The sequence below is a fragment of the Hemicordylus capensis genome, chromosome 4 (genome assembly GCF_027244095.1).
Source record: "Hemicordylus capensis ecotype Gifberg chromosome 4, rHemCap1.1.pri, whole genome shotgun sequence".
NCBI lineage: Eukaryota > Metazoa > Chordata > Lepidosauria > Squamata > Cordylidae > Hemicordylus > Hemicordylus capensis.
This window is the reverse complement of record NC_069660.1, coordinates 172,182,877-172,204,999: the sequence shown is the minus strand read 5'-3', so window position 1 is coordinate 172,204,999 and position 22,123 is coordinate 172,182,877. Positions and strand designations below refer to the sequence as shown.

At 43.2% G+C, this 22,123-nt stretch overlaps 2 protein-coding genes and 1 long non-coding RNA gene across 12 annotated transcripts in view; 1 reads left to right on the top strand and 2 right to left on the bottom strand.

Moving 5' to 3' along the window:
• Positions 1 to 3,492, top strand: part of ANKHD1 (ankyrin repeat and KH domain containing 1) — a 158,700-nt gene extending 155,208 nt beyond the window's left edge. For 7 of the 8 annotated variants that reach the window (XM_053242855.1, XM_053242854.1, XM_053242852.1 and 4 more), the window contains 3 exons: positions 800 to 975; positions 2,371 to 2,535; positions 2,991 to 3,492. In XM_053242855.1, the coding sequence (XP_053098830.1) occupies positions 800 to 975; positions 2,371 to 2,535; positions 2,991 to 3,050 (401 nt within the window). In that variant the 3' untranslated portion in view covers positions 3,051 to 3,492. The remainder of the gene's footprint in view (positions 1 to 799; positions 976 to 2,370; positions 2,536 to 2,990) is intronic. The other variant, XM_053242848.1, reaches the window with a different exon arrangement.
• A 1,376-nt stretch (positions 3,493 to 4,868) lies between these two features.
• On the bottom strand, positions 4,869 to 9,458 carry LOC128322111 (uncharacterized). Of its 2 annotated transcripts, XR_008305529.1 has the most exons (3): positions 8,629 to 9,458; positions 5,938 to 6,094; positions 4,869 to 5,602 (listed from the first exon to the last, which is right to left on the bottom strand). It is a non-coding gene; the product is annotated as an uncharacterized LOC128322111 (long non-coding RNA). The 2 variants fall into 2 exon arrangements; XR_008305528.1 differs by lacking the exon at positions 8,629 to 9,458 and having other exon boundaries at positions 5,938 to 6,918.
• Positions 9,459 to 10,104: 646 nt separating this feature from the next.
• On the bottom strand, positions 10,105 to 20,347 carry SRA1 (steroid receptor RNA activator 1). 2 transcript variants are annotated; one of them, XM_053250725.1, is made up of 6 exons: positions 20,310 to 20,347; positions 15,374 to 15,462; positions 15,048 to 15,266; positions 13,835 to 14,043; positions 11,848 to 11,956; positions 10,105 to 11,314 (listed from the first exon to the last, which is right to left on the bottom strand). In XM_053250725.1, exons 2-6 carry the CDS (start codon positions 15,396 to 15,398, stop codon positions 11,127 to 11,129), a joined length of 750 nt encoding a protein of 249 aa, XP_053106700.1. In that variant the 5' UTR covers positions 15,399 to 15,462; positions 20,310 to 20,347; the 3' UTR covers positions 10,105 to 11,126. The 2 variants fall into 2 exon arrangements, with proteins under 2 accessions (XP_053106700.1, XP_053106699.1); XM_053250724.1 differs by lacking the exon at positions 20,310 to 20,347 and adding an exon at positions 15,980 to 16,103.
• Between the last annotated feature and the right edge of the window lie 1,776 nt (positions 20,348 to 22,123).

Sequence of the window (22,123 nt, the reverse complement as noted above, 5' to 3'; positions counted from 1 at the left end):
TATTGTTGATGCAGCCCTGACAATGGATTCTTTTTCTAGTGAACAACATGAAGTTTCATTATGCAGTGATATTGTTAAGGAACTTGATCCAGCCAGTGTTTTCTAATCACATAAACTTTGAAGTCCATATTTGAACAATGTGAAAAAATAACTAGGAAGTTGTAATTGTTTGTCATGTTTAAAGGAGATGATCAGAAGATTTTAAAGGAGACAGATACAAAAGATGGAAGAACAAAGGAATCGTTATACTAAGAAGGCAATAATTTCTAGTTTGGTTTGCAAAAAATGGAATGAACTGGGTTAAGTAGTAAATTGCGTTTGCATCCTAAACACATTGTGTTTAGCATGCATTTGGGATACAGGCATATGGAGGATCAGTGGCAAACCCAAAAGGATGTTATATCTACTTTGAGCAACTTTTTGCACTGCAGTTCACAATGTATTGATCTGATACTTATGAACTGGCTTCCTAGTGTTGGTGTGGTTCAGTAATTTCTCTCAACTTTCAGTAAAACCATTATACGGTTAATTTTTTTAATGAGGGTTTTTTTAAGTTTGAGGGGAGTAGACAACTCCCTAGTGGACCACTCTCTTTGGCCCCTCAGGCAGGATGTTTTGGATGGAGAACAAGCACATGTTTCTGGATGTTGCTATTGGAAGAATCACTGGAACCCTTAGAGAGCAGAGGACTTGGCAAGGGAATTTCCAGCTTTCTAATAACAGAAATGAAATGCTAATAACATGAGTTGAATTTCAGATTCTTGTCATATCATCTTTAAACAATACTTTGTCTTTCTAGAAGGCTTGTCAGGTTGGTCCCAGCCTGTAATGGGAAATCATCCAGTGCATCAACAGCTATCGGATCCAGGCGCCTTTTCCCAGCATCAGCCAATGGAAAGAGATGACTCTGGAATAGTGGCTCCCTCAAACATTTTCCAGCAGCCAATGCCAAACAACTTTGTGGATTTCTCTAAAGTATGCTTTCAAAATGTGTTCTCTCTCTCTCATATATATCTCTTGTCTACAATTATATTCCCTTTTTGCTAATGACAAGCTTATTGTTTGTCCTAAAGTCACTTTGATGTAAACATTATCTGATACAGCTGGAATCAGTTGCTACAAAGCAAGCCAAGCTTGCCACTTATATAGTTACTGGTTCCATTTCAGTGGCTCTGGGTCTTCTCAGTGGAAACTTGTAACTGTCAATCTCATGTTTCAGGAGTGTTAGGGATTTCTCAGCTTCCTGGCAAACCTTTTAGATCTGTATAATTTTAATGTTCTTCTGAATAAAATTGTCTTATACTGATTTTAATAAGTGATTAAAACTACTTATTTGGAGACAATATCCTTGTATTTGGAGACAATAAATACTTCAATACAGAGGAAAGAGCATCCCCAAAACTTTTCCTAGATTAATGTTGCCATTATTTTCCTCTCCAATTAACTTCTCTTTCTTTTCTGTGGTGGACAACGAGCTCTGGGGCAGAGTTCAGAATGGTGAGATGGGAACAGAGGACTTTAAAACTGGCAAACTTGCTGCTGGTGGGGTGGGCCCAATCTGAGAGGCAGGGATGGGGTAGGTAGCAGAGCATGGGCCTGGCTGAGTGCATGGAATGTTGGGTTGGGTCCCAGTAGTGTGTTCGCCAATTTAGAGTCCTCTGTTCCCTTTCTCACTGGCTCATACCCTCCCCACCCCAGGGCTCACCAGCTGCCACTGTTCATTTTTCATCCTCATCAGTGGATATTTCCAGTAGGATTCTAAACAATCTGTAAGAGTTCCCTCTATAGTCTACACACATTACCTTAGATATTTATCAGCTGTTTGATTTATGTTACTATAGATTACAATGTTCTACATTACTGTCTTATAGTAAGTTTTGTTTCACTGGATTTAGCAGATGCTCTCTTCATCCAAAGAACCAAGATATTCTGTCAGTATTGCAAAAATGAAGCCATGGTGGGTAATTTCTAGAAGTATCTGCATCCCAAAAGGCATGTTTAATTAAGTGTGTACAATGAATGTAGGGATGGTGAAGATGCGTGCTTCTAATGCAGAAAATGAGTTGGCTAGCCTGAGTCACTTATGAAGTGCTGTTGAATTCTTAATATCCTATTTCAGTTCTGCTGACAGGCTTCTTGTGTTCAACCTGTACTACAAACTAAAGCAGGGCTACATAACTTTGACCCTCTAGCTGTTTTTGGATTGCAACTTGCATCATCATCTTTGGTAACTGTGGCTGAGCAAGATGGGAGTTTTCCAGCAGCTGGAGGACCAAAGTTGTGCAGTCCTGAACTAAAGTATTACTCTTTAGATCCGATTCTGTACTCTGCTGCCCTTTGCTGTAAATCTGTCTTTCCCTTCTGTTTTAGGGCCTACCAATTTCCATGTATGGAGGCACTATAATACCGTCTCATCCTCAGCTAGCTGATGGACCAGGTGGCCCTCTTTTCAATGGACTGCATACTCCAGATCCAGCATGGAATCCCATGATAAAGGTTGTCCAAAATTCAACAGAATGTACTGATGCCCAGCAGGTGCAGTAATTAACCCTTTCCTTGTACTTTTTAAAGTTTCAGGCTTCTGCATTATTAAATAATTGAAACATTAAGCAGGTGTCTAGTTTTTCAAGTATGCTACATTTTCCTAGAAAATGTCATTTTAAATGTAGTTTTATACATACAGTGCACACTTAAAGGTGAATCCGGAACTCTAATTTGGTTATTCAAGTTAGGCTCCTGAGTAAATGATGGCTTGATTTCAAAATTGTTGGATTTGCTCAAAGTAAAGGACACAACTAATGGGTGGGTTCTGTCTCAACTGTAGGGATAGCTGTGTATGAGGACAAGATAGATTTAAAATGTACAGGTCACTTCTACTTTGGAGCCAGACTTCAGTTTTTTCATCCCACTGAATCTATTTTTAGCTCTTTATGGTGGTACTGTAGCTATACCATGAAATTAACTTTCTATTTATGTTTCTCTCACTATAGATTTGGCCTGGTACCTGGGCACCTCACATTGGAAACATGCACCTCAAATACGTCAACTGATTTAGGAGGTCTTACCTCTCTTTTAAGCCTTGTTTGGAGAAATCTATTACCTTGGAAGACCCTGGGAATTTTTTAATGTGCCTAACGAAGCGATTTTTTTTCTGTGGGCTGTAACGAGAGAAACTTGTTTGCCCGTTGTGTAAGAACAAATTGAGTTACCTATTCAACTGATTCTGTTTTCCAGTTAGTTTAGCCATTTTGAACTCAAAATCAGATGACCCTAGTGCTTTTGGCTAAACACTACTGAATGCTACTTGTATGCAGCAGAGAACTAGATGATTACATGATTTCAGCCTTTTAGGGTGGTAAATACATGTATAATTGTTTACATACTTAAAAGGAAAAACGTTGAGTAAATTTCATGTCGTATAGTGGCTCTACTTTATGTAGCCTGTATTAATGTGAAATATTTACCTGAATATTCAATAAAAGATGAACATTATAGATTTTGTGTAGTAATCCTGATGAAATACTACAGGTTGCTACAGAATGGTAGTGTCCACCAGTTTTCCACATTTAATTTTGAAGAATTAGGAGATCTATGCAGCTGTTGTCAATGTTGACTTTGACTATACCAAATGCATTCTCAGGTAAATTTCCCTCTATCAGCACTAATTGTGTTAGTACCCACTAGAAAGTCAGGAGCATCTCTGACACTGAAATATGATTGAACACAGTGGAGGGCTGTGATAGCTGATCAGCAGCATTCTAGCCCAAAGGATAGCTTCATCCAGTGTGCCAGAGGAAAGGAACAGGGTTCTGTTGACAATCTGAAGCTTTTTCTGTACATAATGTGCTTTAGAACCAATTTTTTAAATAAGCATGGTGTATACTTCCCATGTTTCAACTCTAAAGACTGAGGATTTATCAACATGTAAGATGCTATGCCAAATCCACACTTGCTACATGTGAAGTTAGAAGGTACCATGTTAATGCCCTAAGATGGATACTGAAGTATCATTTAATAGACTCGGAGGCTTCTGTTGGCAGGAAGTATGTGCCAGGAAAACACAATATTTTCCTGTGTCTAAAGTTCTGATAGCTGGTAATCCTCAGTCCAAAGATGTGATAATCTGAGTGACAACTTCAGCTATCTAGGTGCTCACTGAATATTAAGACTTCACAAGAACAAAATACCAGTATCTCTTGTAGTCAAAAGTATGTTCTCCAGTCCTGAGCATTTGTAAAAGAATGAGAACTATGGGATTGTATGTAGTAAGTAATTCTCTTTAGATGCATTTCCTAATCTTCTTCCAAGAAACTCAAGAGTTATCCCACTGGATTTTCACCACATTGTGTGGGGTAGGTTGGCAGCTATGACTCCCAAGAGGTAGCAAGGGGTGGTGGGTATTCTTTCATCCACCAGACTGAAACTTTACAGCAAAGTGTCAGACAATAGTCACAGTATATTATGGTCCGATTGCTTGAATTATATTTTTTTTAAGGTTCCATGAAGCCTCACTCATTCATCTACCCCAGAACAAGCAGCAGAAGCCAGTGCAGCCAGTTAGGCTTCTTCAGCCTCCCAGGAGCTAGACCAGCCCCTTAGCTTTCTTCCTGGCCAGGAACTTGGCAGGGTGAAGCCATGTGTGTGGTAGGGTGTGGGCTCATGTCCCCTGCAGATTTCAGCTGGCCTGTTATTGACCCCACCCCATTCTTTCCTGCGACACAGTCTTGGACAGGAATTGAAAACTAGCCTGGAGGAAAAGACTGGAAGGTCTGGCCTAATACAAAATGAGGATTAGGCCCATGTTCTGAATAAGTTTGAAAACATCAAGCAGTCAAACATTAATGAGGGAAATAAACTGATAACATCAATTACCTTAACTCTGTGTTTAATGTATAGCAAAATTCTCTCTCCCCTAGTAAAGTTCATTGCCACCCCTTTGCTCCCCGAAAGTTTCTTTTTGGTGATACAGTAGCCTTCAAAATGTGGGCTTTGTGCCTACCCCATGGAAGAATTCTCAAGATCCCCAAAGCACTCTGAAGTGCCTCCCTTCCGCACCAAGCGTGCTTGGTATCTTCAGCAGCAGAGCACTTTCTTGCTCAGTTTCTTCTTGACCACCATTGCATGTGCTTCCTTTGGGATTGCTCCTTGGTCATTCTTGGTTCCTGAGAGAAAAGGTTTTTACAGTTTGGCCTATTGGTTCTTAGGTTGTTACTCTTTGCCTCACAAATTGGATTGGTTTGCTTGTTTTTTGCTCTAATGAACGCTAAAAAAACTTTTAGGTGCTGTTTGTCGTACCATAGGAATCTTCCTTCCTCCGACAAACAAGAACTCTGTCTGCTTTGCCTTGGGGAAGACCATATTGTACACACCTGCAAAATTTGTCTTTCTCTCAACTAGAAAGAGCAGGGGATTGCATTTAAAGGCTGCCTTGTATGAACAAGCACTGTGCCCTCTGACCCCAGTCTCCGCTATCATTGACATCAGCGTTACCCAACTATTGCCAGTCGAAGCCGGACTTGTCCCCGAAGTCTTCCCCGATGGATCCTGTGCAGGTTGCCTTTAAGAAACCATGGGGTGTCCTGAAGGATAGTTACCATGGGCCCTATAAGACACACAAGCATCAAGAGGACAATTCCTCATCCCATTCTAAACATCAGAAGACTTCATCGACATTGACACTGTCAACCTTGAACACCCTTCAGAGGTCAACACCTACTGCTCCTAATAGCCATCAACCATCTGCCTCGATCTTGACCCCCAAACTATTTGTCACCACTGCAGCTTAGACCAAAAGGTAACGACTTGCCCAAGGCCATAAAGTGAGTTTCATGAGTGAACAAGGATTTGTCCTGGTCAAGTCCAGCACCCTAAAGCCCACAGTAATCCTTGCATTTGTGGAAAAAATGCATGCATGGAACAAAAAATGGATTCACTTACCCTCAAATCAGAGAGAGGGGATGTCCTCACCACTTGCCTGTGGGCTTCTCAGAAGCATCTGGTGGGCCATTGTAGGAAACAGGATGCTGGACTAGATAGGCCATGGGCCTGATCCAGCAAGGCTGCTGTTATCCCAAGCAAATCCAAATATTGCATTCTGTAAGGCAGAGGAAGAGGCAGAAGGTACTGGAAGTCTCTCATTGCTCTGCTAGAATAAAAACTTGAATCTACTTGGGTGCTAAATTTGGTCCCTTTTCACTTCATCACTTTCCCACATGCACCCTGGTGCTTGTACATTGTGCCAGTCTGCTTAAACATATAAAGTCTAGCATTAAGAAGCTTCCCCTTGGCATTTTGCAAAGTTTGATTCTTATATGTGAAACTTGTAGAGGCAGCTGTTCAGTCCTGCCTCATGGCAAGTGAGAATTCCTTTAACAAGTCTAAGTTCTACTATTCCGGCTGAGTAATGAGAAAAATCGTCATTTTCTTGTGCAACTTAGTAAACAGTGAGTACAGGGAGGACTTTGGTTATAAATCTACAATTTGGAGAGCCAGAGACCTTGACACTCCTTTTTCACCCCAACCTCACTTTTGGTGCATGCAGGCTTCACCTTATGCATTACTGTTTTTTCTATGATATGTGTTGGGCTGCATTAGTCCTGAAGGCTTTAACAAGCAGCTCCAGTCATGTGCACTATCTGTGGAGGGCTGCTATTGCAATCCTTCCCTGCTAAGTCTCCATGAATTGCTTTGCTGAAGAGGGTGAGAAGTAAACTGACTGGAGCCTACATAGCAGGGCCCTTCATATTTGAGTGCAAACAGTCAGCAGGAGGATAAATGGCTTACTGGCTACAATACTGGCAAGACCAGTAGAGAGTTAGGTGGTTGATGCTGTGACTCAGAGGCCCACATATCATAGGTTATATCAACAGGGAAAGAAAACACTTGGGAAATCATTCTGTTCAGCACTTTTGTAGGCATCGAAGGAAACATCTCACCTTCAGGCCTATTCAACATCTGTTGAGGATAGAGATGATTGGACTGGTCCTGAGAGCACAAAGGTGCTCTGGGACCTATTCAGGTTTTTCCCCTTCTTGGTTCCAAATAAAAAATGGTGCCATTTTGGACTTGGTGGCTCAACTTTCTTGACAGAATCTCTTCAAGATGGATACCTTGAGATCTATAATGAAGGAGAACTTCCTTCTCAGAGGCATGCCAGTATATATACTGCTGTTGAAGAGACACAGAAAGCTGCTGTGATCTGTATTCACTTCTAGTACAAGGTTTTCCTGTCTGGTCTCATGGCATCTCAGAGCATGCCAGTGTGGCTCACTGTTTTCAGGAAATCTTTCTATACTTGCTTACTTTGCTGTAAAGGACATCCCAGTACAATCACATTTGAGGGATGGAGGCTTTTATGATGTTCAGCTTACAGTTAGCTGCCTGAACAAACTGGCTTCATGGTGAACTTGCGAGAGAGTTCCCTGCATAATAATGCAGAGTTGGGGTTGAGCCAGGATCAACACTCACTAGTCCTGCATTTCCTCTCAGAGGAGAGGCAACACAAGCACCTCAATCAGACTTTCTGGATCAACATGATCAAGGAGGTGGACTTCATGACTTTGGCATAGCTACCACATATGATGGTATTCTGTCAGAATACAGTGGTTCAAGTACAATTCCACGTATGGCTCTTCAATACCTGCTTCTTCCCTTCCAAGATGAGATACCAGAGCAGGTTCACAAGATCTTTTCTTTTTTTAAAGCGGGGGGGAATAGCATGGCAGCTGGAGGATGTGCAGTCTCACATAGTTTGACAGAACTGTCACAATAGATGCTAGTCAATTAGCTGGGGACGCACATGTTGGTGGGCATTTGAAACTCGGCTGCAGAGTTTGATCTGCAGCAGCACACAAAGGCCCACATAAACGCCACAGCAAAGGCCTACATATATAGGCAATGCAGAACCAAATCAGGGTTCCATCATTAGGAAGTGAGCAACATCCCTCAGGTGAGCAGAGTTCCATCTTTTCTTGCTCTTGGTGAAAAATTTGATGGGACTTTCCAATATCTGGGCAGATAGTCTGCTCAGCCAATCAGGATCAAGGATTGGGTGCTGAACATCCACAGTGGCTATATTCAAATAGTAAGCTATGAGTACAGGAAGTCCCCAGCTTACAGGTTATGTTCCAAAAGTTTATTTGTAAGTTAGATGTTCATAACTTGGAATGCATATAGTTTCCAAGAGTGATGACTGGTTGGCATTTGTAAGTTGGAGGCTTTTTAATGTAATACTGTTATGGAGCTTTGTTTGTAAATATGGGTGTTTGTAACTCAAGAGTGCCTACAAATTGCCAACCAGTCACTGGACAATGAGCAAATGGAGCAGTTCATATCCAGGCATTGGCATGCAGGGGCAATAGGAGCAGATGTCTTGATTGAAGAATGACACAGGGCATCTATCTTTTGCTTTTCTGCCATTGAGTCTCTTCCCAAGGACCTTGTCCAGAATCAAGACTCAGAAATCCAAGCTCTTCCCAGTAGTTCTGAACTGGCCATAGAGGCTATGGTTCCTAGAGCTGAGAGCACTGTCTGTTCACCACTTGGGTTCTGATATGTTGGCGGCATTTGTTGATATAGGGTCATAACCTTGACAAGGTCACATTTCCACTCTTCAGAGAGTGCTATTACCTTTCCGATCACATCCTGCTTTCATCTCCAGGTTTCTCTGTTGAGGAACATTCTTCTGTCCCTGAACTGGTCAGTAGACTTGCACAGATTCACAGATGTGAACCTGACTTTTCCAGATCAGCTGGTCACCACTTCAGATACAAGCCTACTAAACTGGGTGAAAGGATGGCCATGAGAACTAGTCTAGGACAGAAGCTCAGAAGAGCACACACAGGCTGGACCTACAGGTAACCACATTAGCTTTGTGGGCATTTCTGGATGCCATGGCCAGCACCCGTTTCCACCAAAAGAGTATTACAAGAGTCGCACTAGCTCAGATGCTTCACGTAGGGAGACATACAGTCTGATTACATGGATGGAGTGGAATCTGCTTTCCTAGCAGCAGTGCATCTGGTTAATTAACCTGGTGATCTACTGGTTCAGCAGGTCATCAGTGAAGGATCTGAAGTAAAAACTACATTGGCTAGTTCTAGTAGTTAATAAAAAATTGAGTTTCCAGAGATGGATTGGTTCTCCACTCAGGAAAATATTCAAGAAAATATGCATCTCATATCAGTTGTATCCCATTGTAATGGCAATGGAAGTGCTGGAGGTGGGATGGTTATAGAGGTTGCCTCATACCTTCCCCCTCAATTCCAATTCTGCTGAGAGTACTTTGGAAAATACATCAGGAAACTGTGAAAGTTTTTGTTGCCGCTTTCTGGTCATGGCGCTCCTGATTCTTGGACCTAATCAATCTGTTAGTGCAAGAACTTTGAGTCCCAGGCAGAAAGATTTGCTGTCCAAGACCCCAACATCCACCTAGATCTTTTTGTAAGCCCTCTACTAACTGGTGTATGGTACTATCTGGAGAGTCTTTCTGTCCCTGTGTGAGGTTGAAGGCCAGTTCTGGTGCACCTTGAAAGTCAGAGATGTCTCTGTGTGTTTGCAGATGGATCTGGATACAGATCTGCATATTAATATTCTTAAAAGACAGGTGCTGGCCTTCAACAGCATCTTGGATTGTCAGGGTATTCCATTTCATCTCACTTCCATGGCAGGCATTTTCTTAAAGCAGCAACCTTGTTGAATTCTCCTGTAGTTCAGTTTTCCCACATGACATTTGATTTGGGCGCTCTCAAATCAATGTGGGACCTGTCTGAAAGTCTGGCAAAATATGCTTTGAAAGTTTTGAATTTAAAAACCTTTTGTTTTGGTGACAATTATGACAACCAAAAGTTGGGATATTTTGTTCTGGAACTGGCAGTTCTTTGTTCTGACTCTCAGTTAAAGTGTTGCTTCAGCCTGAGCTATCTTTATTCCAAAAGTCAAATTACCACTTTACTGGTTTCAGAATTTTCATTGTCCTCCTTCTGTTTTAACCCTGTTCATCCAGAAGAGTGCAAATAGCATATGATTAGTACAGTGAGGACATCAATTTACTGAAGACCAGAAAGTCTCCTAGCTTCGGAGCTTTGGCAGTGGATTATCATGCGATAGTATCTTATTTATTTATTTAAAATATTTATACCCTGCCCCTCCAGTGCAATACTGATCGGGGCGGCTTACAACAATAAGGTAGACACAGGTACAAGTAATAAAATTAAATTTAAAAAAAGAAAGTCAGATTAAAAAAAATTATTAGGTTAAATTAAAACTGAAAATTATAAAAAGCTAAAGAACCTACCAGATATAACAAAATAAGAATATTAAAAAGACTGGAAAAAGCAGTGCACAGAAAAAGATGTCACTGTTGTACTGTACTTGCAGTGAGGAAGAGCATAGAAAAAGTAACTGCCAGAATGAAGGGAGAGAAGCAAAACAAATTGCAGCACAATTAAAAGCTACATTCTAGCATAATGGTGTTAAATAACCTGCCCCACACACAGCAGACTTTTCGATCATGAAAGCACTGCAGCAAAAGCTGATTTAACTTTATTTTTAACTTTTACTCCACCATCCCTTCAGAAGACTCTGGTGCCGAGTACATAGGTTCAAGAACCAAAGAATGCAAGACAACCTTTTCTGTATACTGCCCCAAAAGTATACAACAGTAGTGTGAATGTTGCACAGAAGTGGACCACAAACCTCACACATACTTCCTGAAAGCTTAATGGGGGCGGGGGGGGGAGAGAACTGGCTCATGCCCTTGCCATGGCTATGAGTGCAAACTCTTAACACACCACCTATGTCTATATGGATCCAAAGGATTAGTTTATCATGGCACAATTGAAACGGCTCTTTTTCAGTTGTCTCACCATGCTTGCTTGCTTCAATTTTTCTAAAAAGTACAGAAGAGGATTGGTAACTCTTAAAGCAGTGAGTTGAAATTCTGAAAGCTGCTCAAGAGTGCTGCTTATCTGAGAACCTCTCTTTGACCAATCTTTTATTAGAACAGCAGAAGCTAAATACATGGTTCCTAGGGAGATAAAGCAGCTCCTCTGCTTGTAAGAAAATAAAAACACTTGTCAGGTTCTCTCCTAGAGTCAGCCCAGCATTATACTGCTGTCTTCATCCATCTACTTTTGCAGCTGTCCTGGATCTGAACAAGTTTCAACTTTGGGCTGACAGTCTTCTGTGGGTAAGTTCCTTGTTTCTGCAATGAGCCTTTTGACTCCCACCATCCACTGGCTTACTTCAGTGACATGATCAACTATTAGTGAGCGATGGATGTCATCTGCTATATCCCAGTGTTGATTCTTGAGCTCTGAAAGGAACAAAAAGAGCACCTCAGAACTCACAAGGCATCTGTCTTTTGCCCACCCTACCAATTTGTCCCTAAGGAACCTGCTGAGATGAAAAGTGTAGATGTCTGGGATTCCCCCTTCCCACCTATGGGTGTTCTGTATGTTCACCATGATCTATTTACAGTTTGTTTGAAAGTCCAGTATTTGGGAATGGTAGTCCAGTGTGAATGACACCAAAAACATAATTCATGCTCTATCCTGAACCGGACAGTATCGGACTCTTCAGTCAGCATTTTCTGTTGCACATGGCACTCTTTGCAGAAAAATGGCAGCAAGGCCATGATATGCAAATGGAGGATTCTTTTTTGAAGCATTCTGCCAAAAGCTCCCTTCACATGGACATCACTAACTGGTCGAGTTTAGACTAGCAATGGCTACTCAAGGATAGACTAGCAATGTTTACTCAAGTTTAGACTAGCAATGGCTACTCAAGGATACCCCCTGGAATTCACAATGAGGGAAGGTTGCAGTAGAGCAACAGGTTCCTGCTTACCTTGTGTTAAAATCCTCATTCCCCTTCTCACAGGAGTAGAGAGTTTTCCTTCTGTCCACATCTGCTGCAGAATTGCTAAGCGCTTGCTGATGTCATCACAAATCTGTTTCTGAAAACAAAAGCACACGTTATTGATGAGCTGCTCTCCTGTGGTCTGTTCATTTTCACCCTCTCATCTTACATAGCTCAGACATCATGCCATGCCCTGGTATGACTTTCCCAAACATAAAGGTTTGTTTTGGTCACAGAGCCTGGCTCTTAGGCAAGTGGCTTCCCTTTGTTAGAGATTAACAAGGTAGCACAGAAAAAGACTTAAGCAAAGGCAATTGCTAAAGCAGATTCAGAAGTGAGACAAGACAGTAGCTCCAATTCACATGTGATGCAAAAGACTGTGTATTTGTGTACAGCATTGAAAGTGGGGTCGGAAGTCACATCCCAGCCGTATCACTTGCCCCTATCTTTTCTGTGATCAGGAGGCTGGGGCTCCACTTGCCATTCACAGAAACACCAGCCATCATGATGGATATGACATTAGCCTTCTTAGACAAATGCTGCTGTAACAATTAGTGGCATGCTGCTGTGGGTAAGTGATGGGACTGGGGTGAGAATTCTAGCCCCACCTTCAACACTATACATGTACAGAAGCCTCAACCCCCCCAATCTTCCTGACTTACACTTTCTCTAAATCAAGGTTGTAGCTACAACTGAATGGGTGGTGGGGGGCACTGTTGTGTCCCTAGGCCCCCAAGCAGGGTTGCTGGTTGGGTGACAGCTTGGTATTTGCTCTCTCCAAGGGCAGGGACCCCTTCACTTTTTGCTCCAAGGCCCACTCCAACATTGCTACTCTCAACTCCGGATTTGAAACACGCAGAATATACAGACCAAATTTTCAGTAGTATTGCTTAATTAAATGCTATACAAATACTTGATGATTAAGTGCTATCAAGTCTGTGTTGACTCTTAGTGATCACATAGACAGAGTCTCTCCAGAATGGTTTTTTGTGGGGGTTTTTAACATTTTATATCCCACTTTTCCTCCAAGGAGCCCAGAGCGCTGTACTACATACTTCGGTTTCTCCTCACAAACAACCCTGTGAAGTAGGTTAGGCTGAGAGAGAAGTCACCCAGCATCATGGCTGAATGGGGATTTGAACTTGGGTCTCCCCGGTCCTAGTCCAGCACTCTAGCCACTATACCATGCTGGCTCCATGATCTGTCTTCAACTTGGCCTTTAATGTCTCTCAGTGGTGCATTCATTGCTGTCATAACCAAGTCCATCCACCTTGCTGCTGGTTGTCCTCTTTCCTTCAACTTTCCCCAGCATTATGGACTTCTCAAGGGAGCTGGATCTTCGCATAATGTGTCTGAAGTTCAATAGTTTGAGCCTGGTCATTTGTGCCTCGAGTGAAAATTCTAGATTGATCTGTTCTATGATCCATTTGTTTGTTTTCCTGGCTGTCCATGGTATCCTCAAAAGTCTTTTCAGCAACAAAGTTCAAAAGTGTCAATACTTTTTCTTTCTTGCTTCTTTTAAGTCCAGCTTTCGCATCCATAGAGTGTCATGGGGGAAACCATGGTCTGAACAATTCTAATCTTTGTAGGTGTAGACACATCATGGCATCTAAATATCCTTTCCAAGGCCTTCATTGCAACCCTACCAAGTGCTAGTCTGTGGCATATTTCTTGACCGCTGGATCCTTTACTGTTGATGGTTGACCCTAAAAGGCAGAAGCTATCCACCACTTGAATGTCTACTACCTTCATATTTTTCAAGTATTTTTTCCACAGCTATAAAAGCTAGAGGAGTGCTTCCTTCTAAATTGAACAGATGTGTCAGGATTCTGGGCAATACTGTTCTTTGTGCTCATGCTTCAGTAATCTAAGCATGCTTCAAGAAATCAGTTCCATGCAAAGGTGTGACCGCTACTAGCACTGAGACAAAATCAATTTACCCCAAAATAAAACTGGGAATTTCAGCTCCTCTTACCCGCACAGATGATCTGCAGTTATCCAGAGCCTCTTGCAAGGGGGAGAGAATGTCTTCCACCTCACAGTCCTCTTCACTCTCAGATATAAGTGGTTTTGCTACACTGGCTCTCAGGTTAGGGCCTGGCAGACTAGGAGGAGGCAGGCTCCCTGGTTTCAGAGGAAAGGCTGGCAAGCCAGTCACGGTGGTAGTGCTTTCTGGAACAGGTGCTGGATCAAGTTGGGAGAGAAGAGCACACAATGCACACAAATTCACATGAAACGATATCAAAACCACAACCTAAAACCACACATATTTTGGTTGACTCAGGCTTTTACAGAAAACAGCCTCACAAGCTGAATATATACTTGCATGTGGAGGCTGAGCCAAGAATTGCATCACTGGCTCCTAATCACATCACCTAGAATTTTAGAGTGGGGGGACCACAATGCAACACTCAAAGAAATGTGAATGAGGCTTTTACACTGGGCAGGAAAAGACAGTGTGACTCTGGTCAGTGGGAAGGGGCTGCTTGTCTAGACATGCAGAGGGAAAGCCTGAGGAGAAACTCCTCACTTGAGGGGACAGGAAATACACTTTAAGGGGAAGAAAAATCAAAGATGTGAGTTATTTGGATGGGCAAGTTCAGTAGAAATGAGGGGGGAACTCAAATAGAGGAAAATATTCACCCCTGTATTAACCCTGTCTAGATTGTACCACCCAACACACACACTGGAATGTTCATATTATTATTTTTTAAAGCTCTCCCCTGAAGAAAACTAGCATGTCAGGGACATGGCTAGGCAAGAACCATTGTCCTCTGTAAGGACATTGTCCTCTGGAATTATTTTGTAAGGAGGAAGAGCATTACACCACAGGATCTCTTACCCACAGCCTGGAATGATCTGGCCTAGTTGCAGGCCCATCATCATCCTCATCACCACCTTCATCAAGGATGAGAAGCCAGAACCACTTGCAAGGTCCTGCCTCTTTCCTCCGGCCACCCCAGGCTTGAGGCTAGTCACTCTGTCCCTCCGTACATTACATTGTATGTGGGGAGAAAAGAGATTAGGCTTCTCTTCCCCGTCCCATGACAAAAGCAGACCCATTCCTGATGTGGTTCCCAACTGTTCCACCTGGCTCGGCCTCTCTCCTAAGCGGTGCTGCCGAAGCACTTTCCTGCCCTGGGCAGGGGGTCCGACCACCCAGGCCCCTGCCCCCTTTTCTTTCCCACCTGGGCCTTGAGGAGGTGCCGCTGGTGGCGGCGTTGGCGTTGTTGTTGTTCCTGTTCCTGTTCCTCCCTCTCCTTCGGCTGCTGCTGCTTCAAGCGGCGTCGGCAGGGCTGCTCGTCGGGTGAGAGGCCCCCGCTTAGACCCGCCGCCCCGAGGAGCCTGAAGCTGCTGCAACCCATAGGAAAACTGAGGCGGGTCGTTCCAACCGCGATCCCGGTTCCCTGAAAGAGAGAGAGAGAGAGAGAAGGAACCCCCCCGACCCCGTCAGACGCCGAGACTTCTCCTTACGCGGGGAAGAAAGAAGACGCCACCCGGAGATGCCCCTTACCCGGCTTGACATACAGTTCCGCCATCAGAGCCGCGTCACTTCCACGTCGCTTTCCAGCCGCCTTGCCCAGCAGGCACACCACTCTAGAGCTAGAAGAGATACAAGACTGACAAACCCATTCGTTGCAAAAGGGACTTTCTGTTCGTTTGACGTTATTTCTTTGGATATTATGGCTGCCCAACGAAGACAATAGCGACTCCCAACCGTAGCATACCCGGGGGGGCGGGGGAGGGGGGGGCATCAGTGTGTCGATCGAGGCACAAAAGGTACCAGCAACGGCAGAAGCTCGCGCTTTCTCTTAACTCAAATTTAATTTCACTTTAAAATCTGTTTGAGTTTTCTAAAAATATATTTTATTGTGTTCTCCAATAAGGAATAAAATATTCAAAATCAAATAGAGTGCGTTTCACATTTTCCAATATAACGACATAGGGTACCGTGAGATGTTAATGGAAACATTAATAAACTATAATTAGGGAAAATAATGACTTGAGGGGTGGAAAGGGAGGAGATAGGAGTGTGTCCATGTTAGCAGGATGTGTAGTTCGTCGGCTGGATGGACAGGAGCTTCGCCCTTTTCACCAAGCGGGTTTTGCAAATGCTTACAAGGCTTGGTGAGATCCAGAAGGCAGGCCGTGCCCCCCACCCAGCCAGGATCCCCTGGAGGCAGGAAGCCCTCCTCGCGACAGAACCTCCCCCTTGAGAAACTGTTGAGCATTGTTGGACAGCACGATGCCCGCAGGCTCGCCTGACTTGGCGCTGCTTGGCGGCCTGTTTGATTGCTGGCCCGGCTTGAGCAAGCCAGTCCTATCAGCAAGAGATTGTCTTAGGCAGAGAAGGCGTAGATTTTTTTAGTTAGTTATAAGTTTATTCGGTCATTGACCAGCAAACATTTACAATAAACCAGTACGTATTTTACAAATAATATAACAAAACCTGGCCATAACAGAAATAATATCAGTGTCCTCATTAGTTAAAAGATAATTTAAATAAAATTCATCAGACCGGCCAGGCAAATTGTCTAACATAGGAGATAAAAGTCTTAAACGGGGTTCCCTATAAAAATCATAATAAAGAATAACGTGCGAGGTGGAGTCTATAACCCCTTTGCCACATGGGCAAATTCGTAAAAATAGCGGAACTCCCTTCAACCTGCCATCCAATACTGCTGTAGCAAGAACATTTAAACGTGCTAAAGTGAGGGCCGGTCTAAATTTAGGGACAAGCACCACATCAAAGTATTTAGCTGGTTTAAAATTAATAGCTTGACTCCCTAAGTATAAAACCCGCTTGAGCCATGCACCTTCTTGTTGAACTTCTATATCCAGGACACGTTGCTTAACTAACTTCCTGGCTTGCTCAATTCCTACAGTATGCAAATCCTCTATGGAGAGGCCAAAAAAAGAAAATTTACTCAACACAGCTCGTTTCCAGCTTGAATTAAAACCATCATTCATAGCCAAAGAGGCTAAACCCACCTGTCCAAAACTCAATTTTAACCAAAATCGAAAAATACAGCACCAGTATAAGGATTCCAACCTAATAAAACCAACTTCTCTTCTGATGACAACATTCGGAGCACAACACGGAACTTGCAAAATGCATCTTATAAACTTAGTCTGGATAGCCTCCAGTATGGCAAAATTACTTGCAGGTCCCAGTTGGGCTCCATATAAGAGCAAAGGCAGTACTTTGGCTGTATAAAGTCTCACTGTCGCAGGTATAAAAGCAGTACCATGTGTAAAATGATCAGATTTGATCTTATTTACAACCATTTGAGCAGACTGTCTGGTGGAGTTAAAATGGGCATTTCTAGAGCCAACAGAGTGAAACGTAATTCCTAGATATTTAAAGGAATTAACCTGCTCAATCTTGTTTCCTTGTATGGACCAATTATAACGCCTAGCTCGCTTGGCAAACACTAAGACTTTAGTCTTACTATAATTTATTTCAATAGACTCTTGGTTACAAAATGATGAGAAGAGTCTTAGGGCACGCTTAAGGCCTACAGGTGTCTGCGACATAATAGCCATGTCATCCGCATATAATAATATGGAGACGTGCCTATCGGCTAACTTTGGTGGAAGAATAGAGAGGGTGGACAAACAAGTAACCACAGAATTAACATAGATGTTGAACAAAATAAGAGCAAGTACAGGTGAAACTCAAAATTAGAATATCGTGCAAAAGTCCATTAATTTCAGTAATGCAAATTAAAAGGTGAAACTGATATATGAGACAGACGTGTTACATGCAAAGCGAGATAAATCAAGCCTTAATTTGTTATAATTGTGATGATCATGGCGTACAGCTCATGAAAACCCCAAATCCACAATCCCAGAAAATTAGAATATTACATGGAACCAAGAAGACAAGGATTGAAGAATAGAACAATATCGGACCTCTGAAAAGTATACAGTGTACTGTGCTTGATTGGCCAGCAAACTCGCCTGACCTGACCCCATAGAGAATCTATGGGGCATTGCCAAGAGAAAGATGAGAGACATGAGACCAAACAATGCAGAATTGCTGAAGGCCGCTAATGAAGCATTCTGGTCTTCTATAACACCTCATCAGTGCCACAGGCTGATAGCATCCATGCCACGCCGCATTGAGGCAGTAATTGCTGCAAAAGGGGCCCAAACCAAGTACTAACTACATATGCATGCTTATACTTTTCAGAGGTCCGATATTGTTCTATTCTTCAATCCTTGTCTTCTTGGTTCCATGTAATATTCTAATTTTCTGAGATTGTGGATTTGGGGTTTTCATGAGCTGTACGCCATGATCATCACAATTATAACAAATTAAGGCTTGACTTATCTCGCTTTGCATGTAATGCGTCTTGCTTTGCATGTAATGCGTCTGTCTCATATATCAGTTTCACCTTTTAATTTGCATTACTGAAATTAATGGACTTTTGCACGATATTCTAATTTTCCAAGTTTCACCTGTATACAGCCCTGACGTACTCCTCTAAAAGTTGGAATTTCCGATGTTAACTGTCCAGTTGGGCCATAACGAACTTTCAAACAAGTATGCTTATGCAGGCTAACAATAAGTTTGAGTAATCTTTTATCTATTCCAAGGGCTTCCAGTTTAGACCACAGTCTCTCTCTAGAAACTGAATCAAATGCAGCTTTACGATCAATTAATGCTACATAACGTGCTGAACCTGGGAACCTAGAATACTTTTCTGCCAGAAATTGAAGGGTAAAAGCATGTTCCGTGGTGGAACCACCCTCCCGAAAGCCTGCCTGCTCGATAGCTAAAATGTTATTTGCCTCAATCCAGTCTAGAAGTTTTATCAAAAGATGCCTCGCGTAAATTTTACTAATAACATTAAGTAAGCTAATGGGACAATAGTTGGCTGGGTCCTCACGCCTACCTTTTTTATAAAGAGGAATTATTATAGCAAGGCTCCAATCGCTGGGTATGTTAGCAGTTGTATCTATATAGGTAAATAGCGAGGCTAAAACGGGGACCCACCAATCAAGATTCGCTCTGATAGCCTCAATAGAAATGTTATCACTACCAGGGGCTTTGCCATTACTAAATTTCTGAATAAGTTTTTCAATCTCTGAATAGGAGACTGGGTTCCACCTAAGAGTATCTCCATTTAGTTGTTCAGCATTATAAACCATATTATCAGCCTTACTATAAAGCTGTAGGAAATGCTGTTCCCAAACCTGAGCTGGAATCACAGAAGCTGGAAGTGTAGGTGTTTTCGACAGAGCAGGTGAAAGAAGCTTCCAAAACTTAGACTGATTGTTAGACTTAGCGGCCTCAATTAAATTAAATTAAGCTGGTTTTTATTAACGGCTTGTGCCTTCTTCTCCCTAAGCAACCTCTTATAGGCAGATTTCATCGAGAGCGCCCTTTGCCTATTTTCCAAAGAGGGTGCTATTCTATAAGTTAAAAAAGCCTTAAGTGTGCTATTTTTGGCAATGCAACAATCCCAATCAAACCAGGAACGAGAAAAGGACTTGGCATGATTTGAATTTTTACTTGGATATACTGAGGTGACAAAAACTGGGCACAACAGTGCTAAGACTGAAGAAAAATGATCTAACATTGAACACCTCTGGGAGCCAATAGATCCTGTTATAATTGCTTCCCGTAAACTACACGCCTCTGCTGACCCAAGCACATTAGCAACTCGTGTGGCAAGTTCCTCAGACCACCTCAATCTTTGGTAACTAGTGTTCCTAAAATCTCGTACCAGCTGCACCTCTTGAGCCAACACCCAACCAAAACTTCAAAAGCATAGGGTGATGATCGCTTTCAAGTCTGGGGATAATCTGGAAATTCAAAACCCTGGACAACATACTGGAGGAAACGGCAGCATAATCAGTTAAAGATGGCTTGGCCCCCACCCAATGCGTATATTCCGCCGGAAAATCCGAAGGAACTGAGCCATTAAGCAACCATAAAGAAGGCATAGATGAGACCTGCTCCAAGGGCCTCTCTGACGGGGGGAATGGGGAGGACCGCAAGAGGTCTGTAGACGCGCTGCACACTGTGAACAGGGGGACCAACCGTGGCTTGAGGGCAAGACGGCCCTGTTTCAGAAAGAGCGACCCCCCTCCTCACCGTGGAGGAGGTTTGGGGCCTGGACAGAGGAGGTGATTGCTGCCCCCATGACCTGAACTCTTTTCAGATTTGTGAGGGACCTCTTTTTAATTACCAGATGTGTGGTTATGAATTAGTTCCGTGTTTTGTATCTTCTTGTCCCATCCCTGTACTCTTATTGAATGTTGATGGCATGTACCTGAAATTCTGTAGTAAGGAAAAACCTCAAAAAAAATATGTTTCCCACTCCCATGAGATCCTGCCCCTCCACCCCACCACCGCCATTGTTACTCTTTGAGTGAGTGACGAAAGCACCTAAGGGGGTTGGTTGTGCTCTCTCACTCACACACACACACACCCCTACCGCACACTCTCCAGAAGCAGATGCCTCCGCCTCGAAGACAGCACCGGATGTAGCAGCAGCAGCAGCAGCCTCCAATCCTAGACTGCAGAACACTCCCTCTCGGTCATTCTGTTGTACTTTTCAAATAACATCAGAGCAACTGAAGAAGGTGGAAGTCAATGTCTTGCACATTACATTTCTTTTTGTACAAACATACATACCAACCACCTTAAGTGGCGCAGCAGGGAAATGCTCGACTAGCAAGCATTTTGTCGGTTGCCGGTTCAAATCCCCGCTGGAGCAGCAGCGATATAGGAGGATGCTGAAAGGCATCATCTCATACTGCACGGGAGGAGGCAATGGTAAACCCTTCTTGTATTCTACCACAGGGCTCTGTGGGCGCCAGGAGTCGAAATCAACTTGACAGCACACTTTACATACATACATTTATTGTCGATTCACACACACATACACACACATACAGAGGTGTAGCTATAATTGAGTGGCTGGGTTCAAAGAACCTGGGCTCCTGAGGGGCCCCCAGCTCCACCCCTCCCTATCTTCTTCATTATCTCTCATTCCGAGGGGCCACTGGAGAGAATGGTGAACACGGTCCCCTCTCACCTAGCTATGCCCCCTGCATATATATACACTTATTGTATAATATAGGTTTATTGCTGATTCACAAACAGACATAGAATGTGCAAGCCATTTTGGCTTCCTCCTTCTGTTGCTCTCTCTCACACACGCACACCACTCTCTATTGTGGCAGGTTTGGATATTAAGCAAAACAATCCTTCATCAAAGGCTAGTCTGTTTAAATCAGACCCTCAGACCCTCTGCCAGCCAAATCCTGCACCCAGTTGCATGCAGAAGCCCTGGGCGGTGTTTGTCACTCTAGCCTTCTTCTATCTCTATCGCACAGGCAAGGTTTCAACCCCTCAGGGTGAGACTGTCACTGGCACAGCTGGACTCTTGTCCTCAGTACTTGGAGGCAGGCGCCAGGTGTAATCCCTACACCATTATTTCCTCATTGCAAAGCAAGGTCAGGTCACACCTGCAGGTAACTCCTCCCTCCAGTCCAGTTCTAAGGGTAATGCTTGCTAATGACCAGGTGAGGCATGGAAGAAAGCTTTCAACTTGATCTAGGCATGCTTGCTCAGAAGAAGCAAGCTCCACACCCAGACAATAAGGTAGTGGTTCCTGCATACTGGGTCCCCTTTGCTTATACAGAAGTACATCCGTTAGTAAATTAAAAGAAAATGGCTGACATGCAGAGCTAAGCTGCACTGCTGCACCAAGAAAGCAGCCTAACAGAACTTCCCAACCAACTGCATTGGTGCAGCAGGGAAGTGGCAATTGTCCCTTCTGAAAATATGTCCCTGAGAGTTGCACAGTCCTTGAGGAATGTATTTTCAAGTAGCACAGAGGGCTTGCTGGGAAAAGGGAGAGAGCCAAAAGGGGCCACTTTCCCACTGCACCAGTGCTGTTAGTTGGGAAGTGCCATTAGGCTGCTCTCTCACTTGCACCAATACTTCCTTGCTCTGTATATCAGCCAGTGGGCAGACTGACTCGACAGTAAATATTCATAGGACCACAGCCCAGCCCTGGGGGCATCATGAGGCAGGATCTGTCTGCCATTAACTTGCAAGTATTATTTTCTACAAGAGACTTCTGCATACTTGGGGACTCCCTGGGTGTGCAAAAATTTATTAGTTTATAAACTAAAAGGATAATAAGCTTTTAAAAGCTAACATAAAGAAACCCCCAAATGGCAAGAAAAACCTATGCTCTGCTAGCCCAGAGGACAGGACTAAATCTAATAGAGGTAAAGG

Excerpts from the sequence above, each read along its gene's own strand:
- SRA1 (XM_053250725.1), bottom strand. The coding sequence starts at position 15,398 with ATGGCGGAACTGTATGTCAAGCCGG. Across the intron at positions 15,267-15,373 it reads GGAACTGTATGTCAAGCCGG|GGAACCGGGATCGCGGTTGG; the intron begins GTAAGGGGCATC and ends TCTCTCTTTCAG. Across the intron at positions 11,315-11,847 it reads AATGAGGATTTTAACACAAG|AGCTCAAGAATCAACACTGG; the intron begins GTAAGCAGGAAC and ends TGTTCCTTTCAG.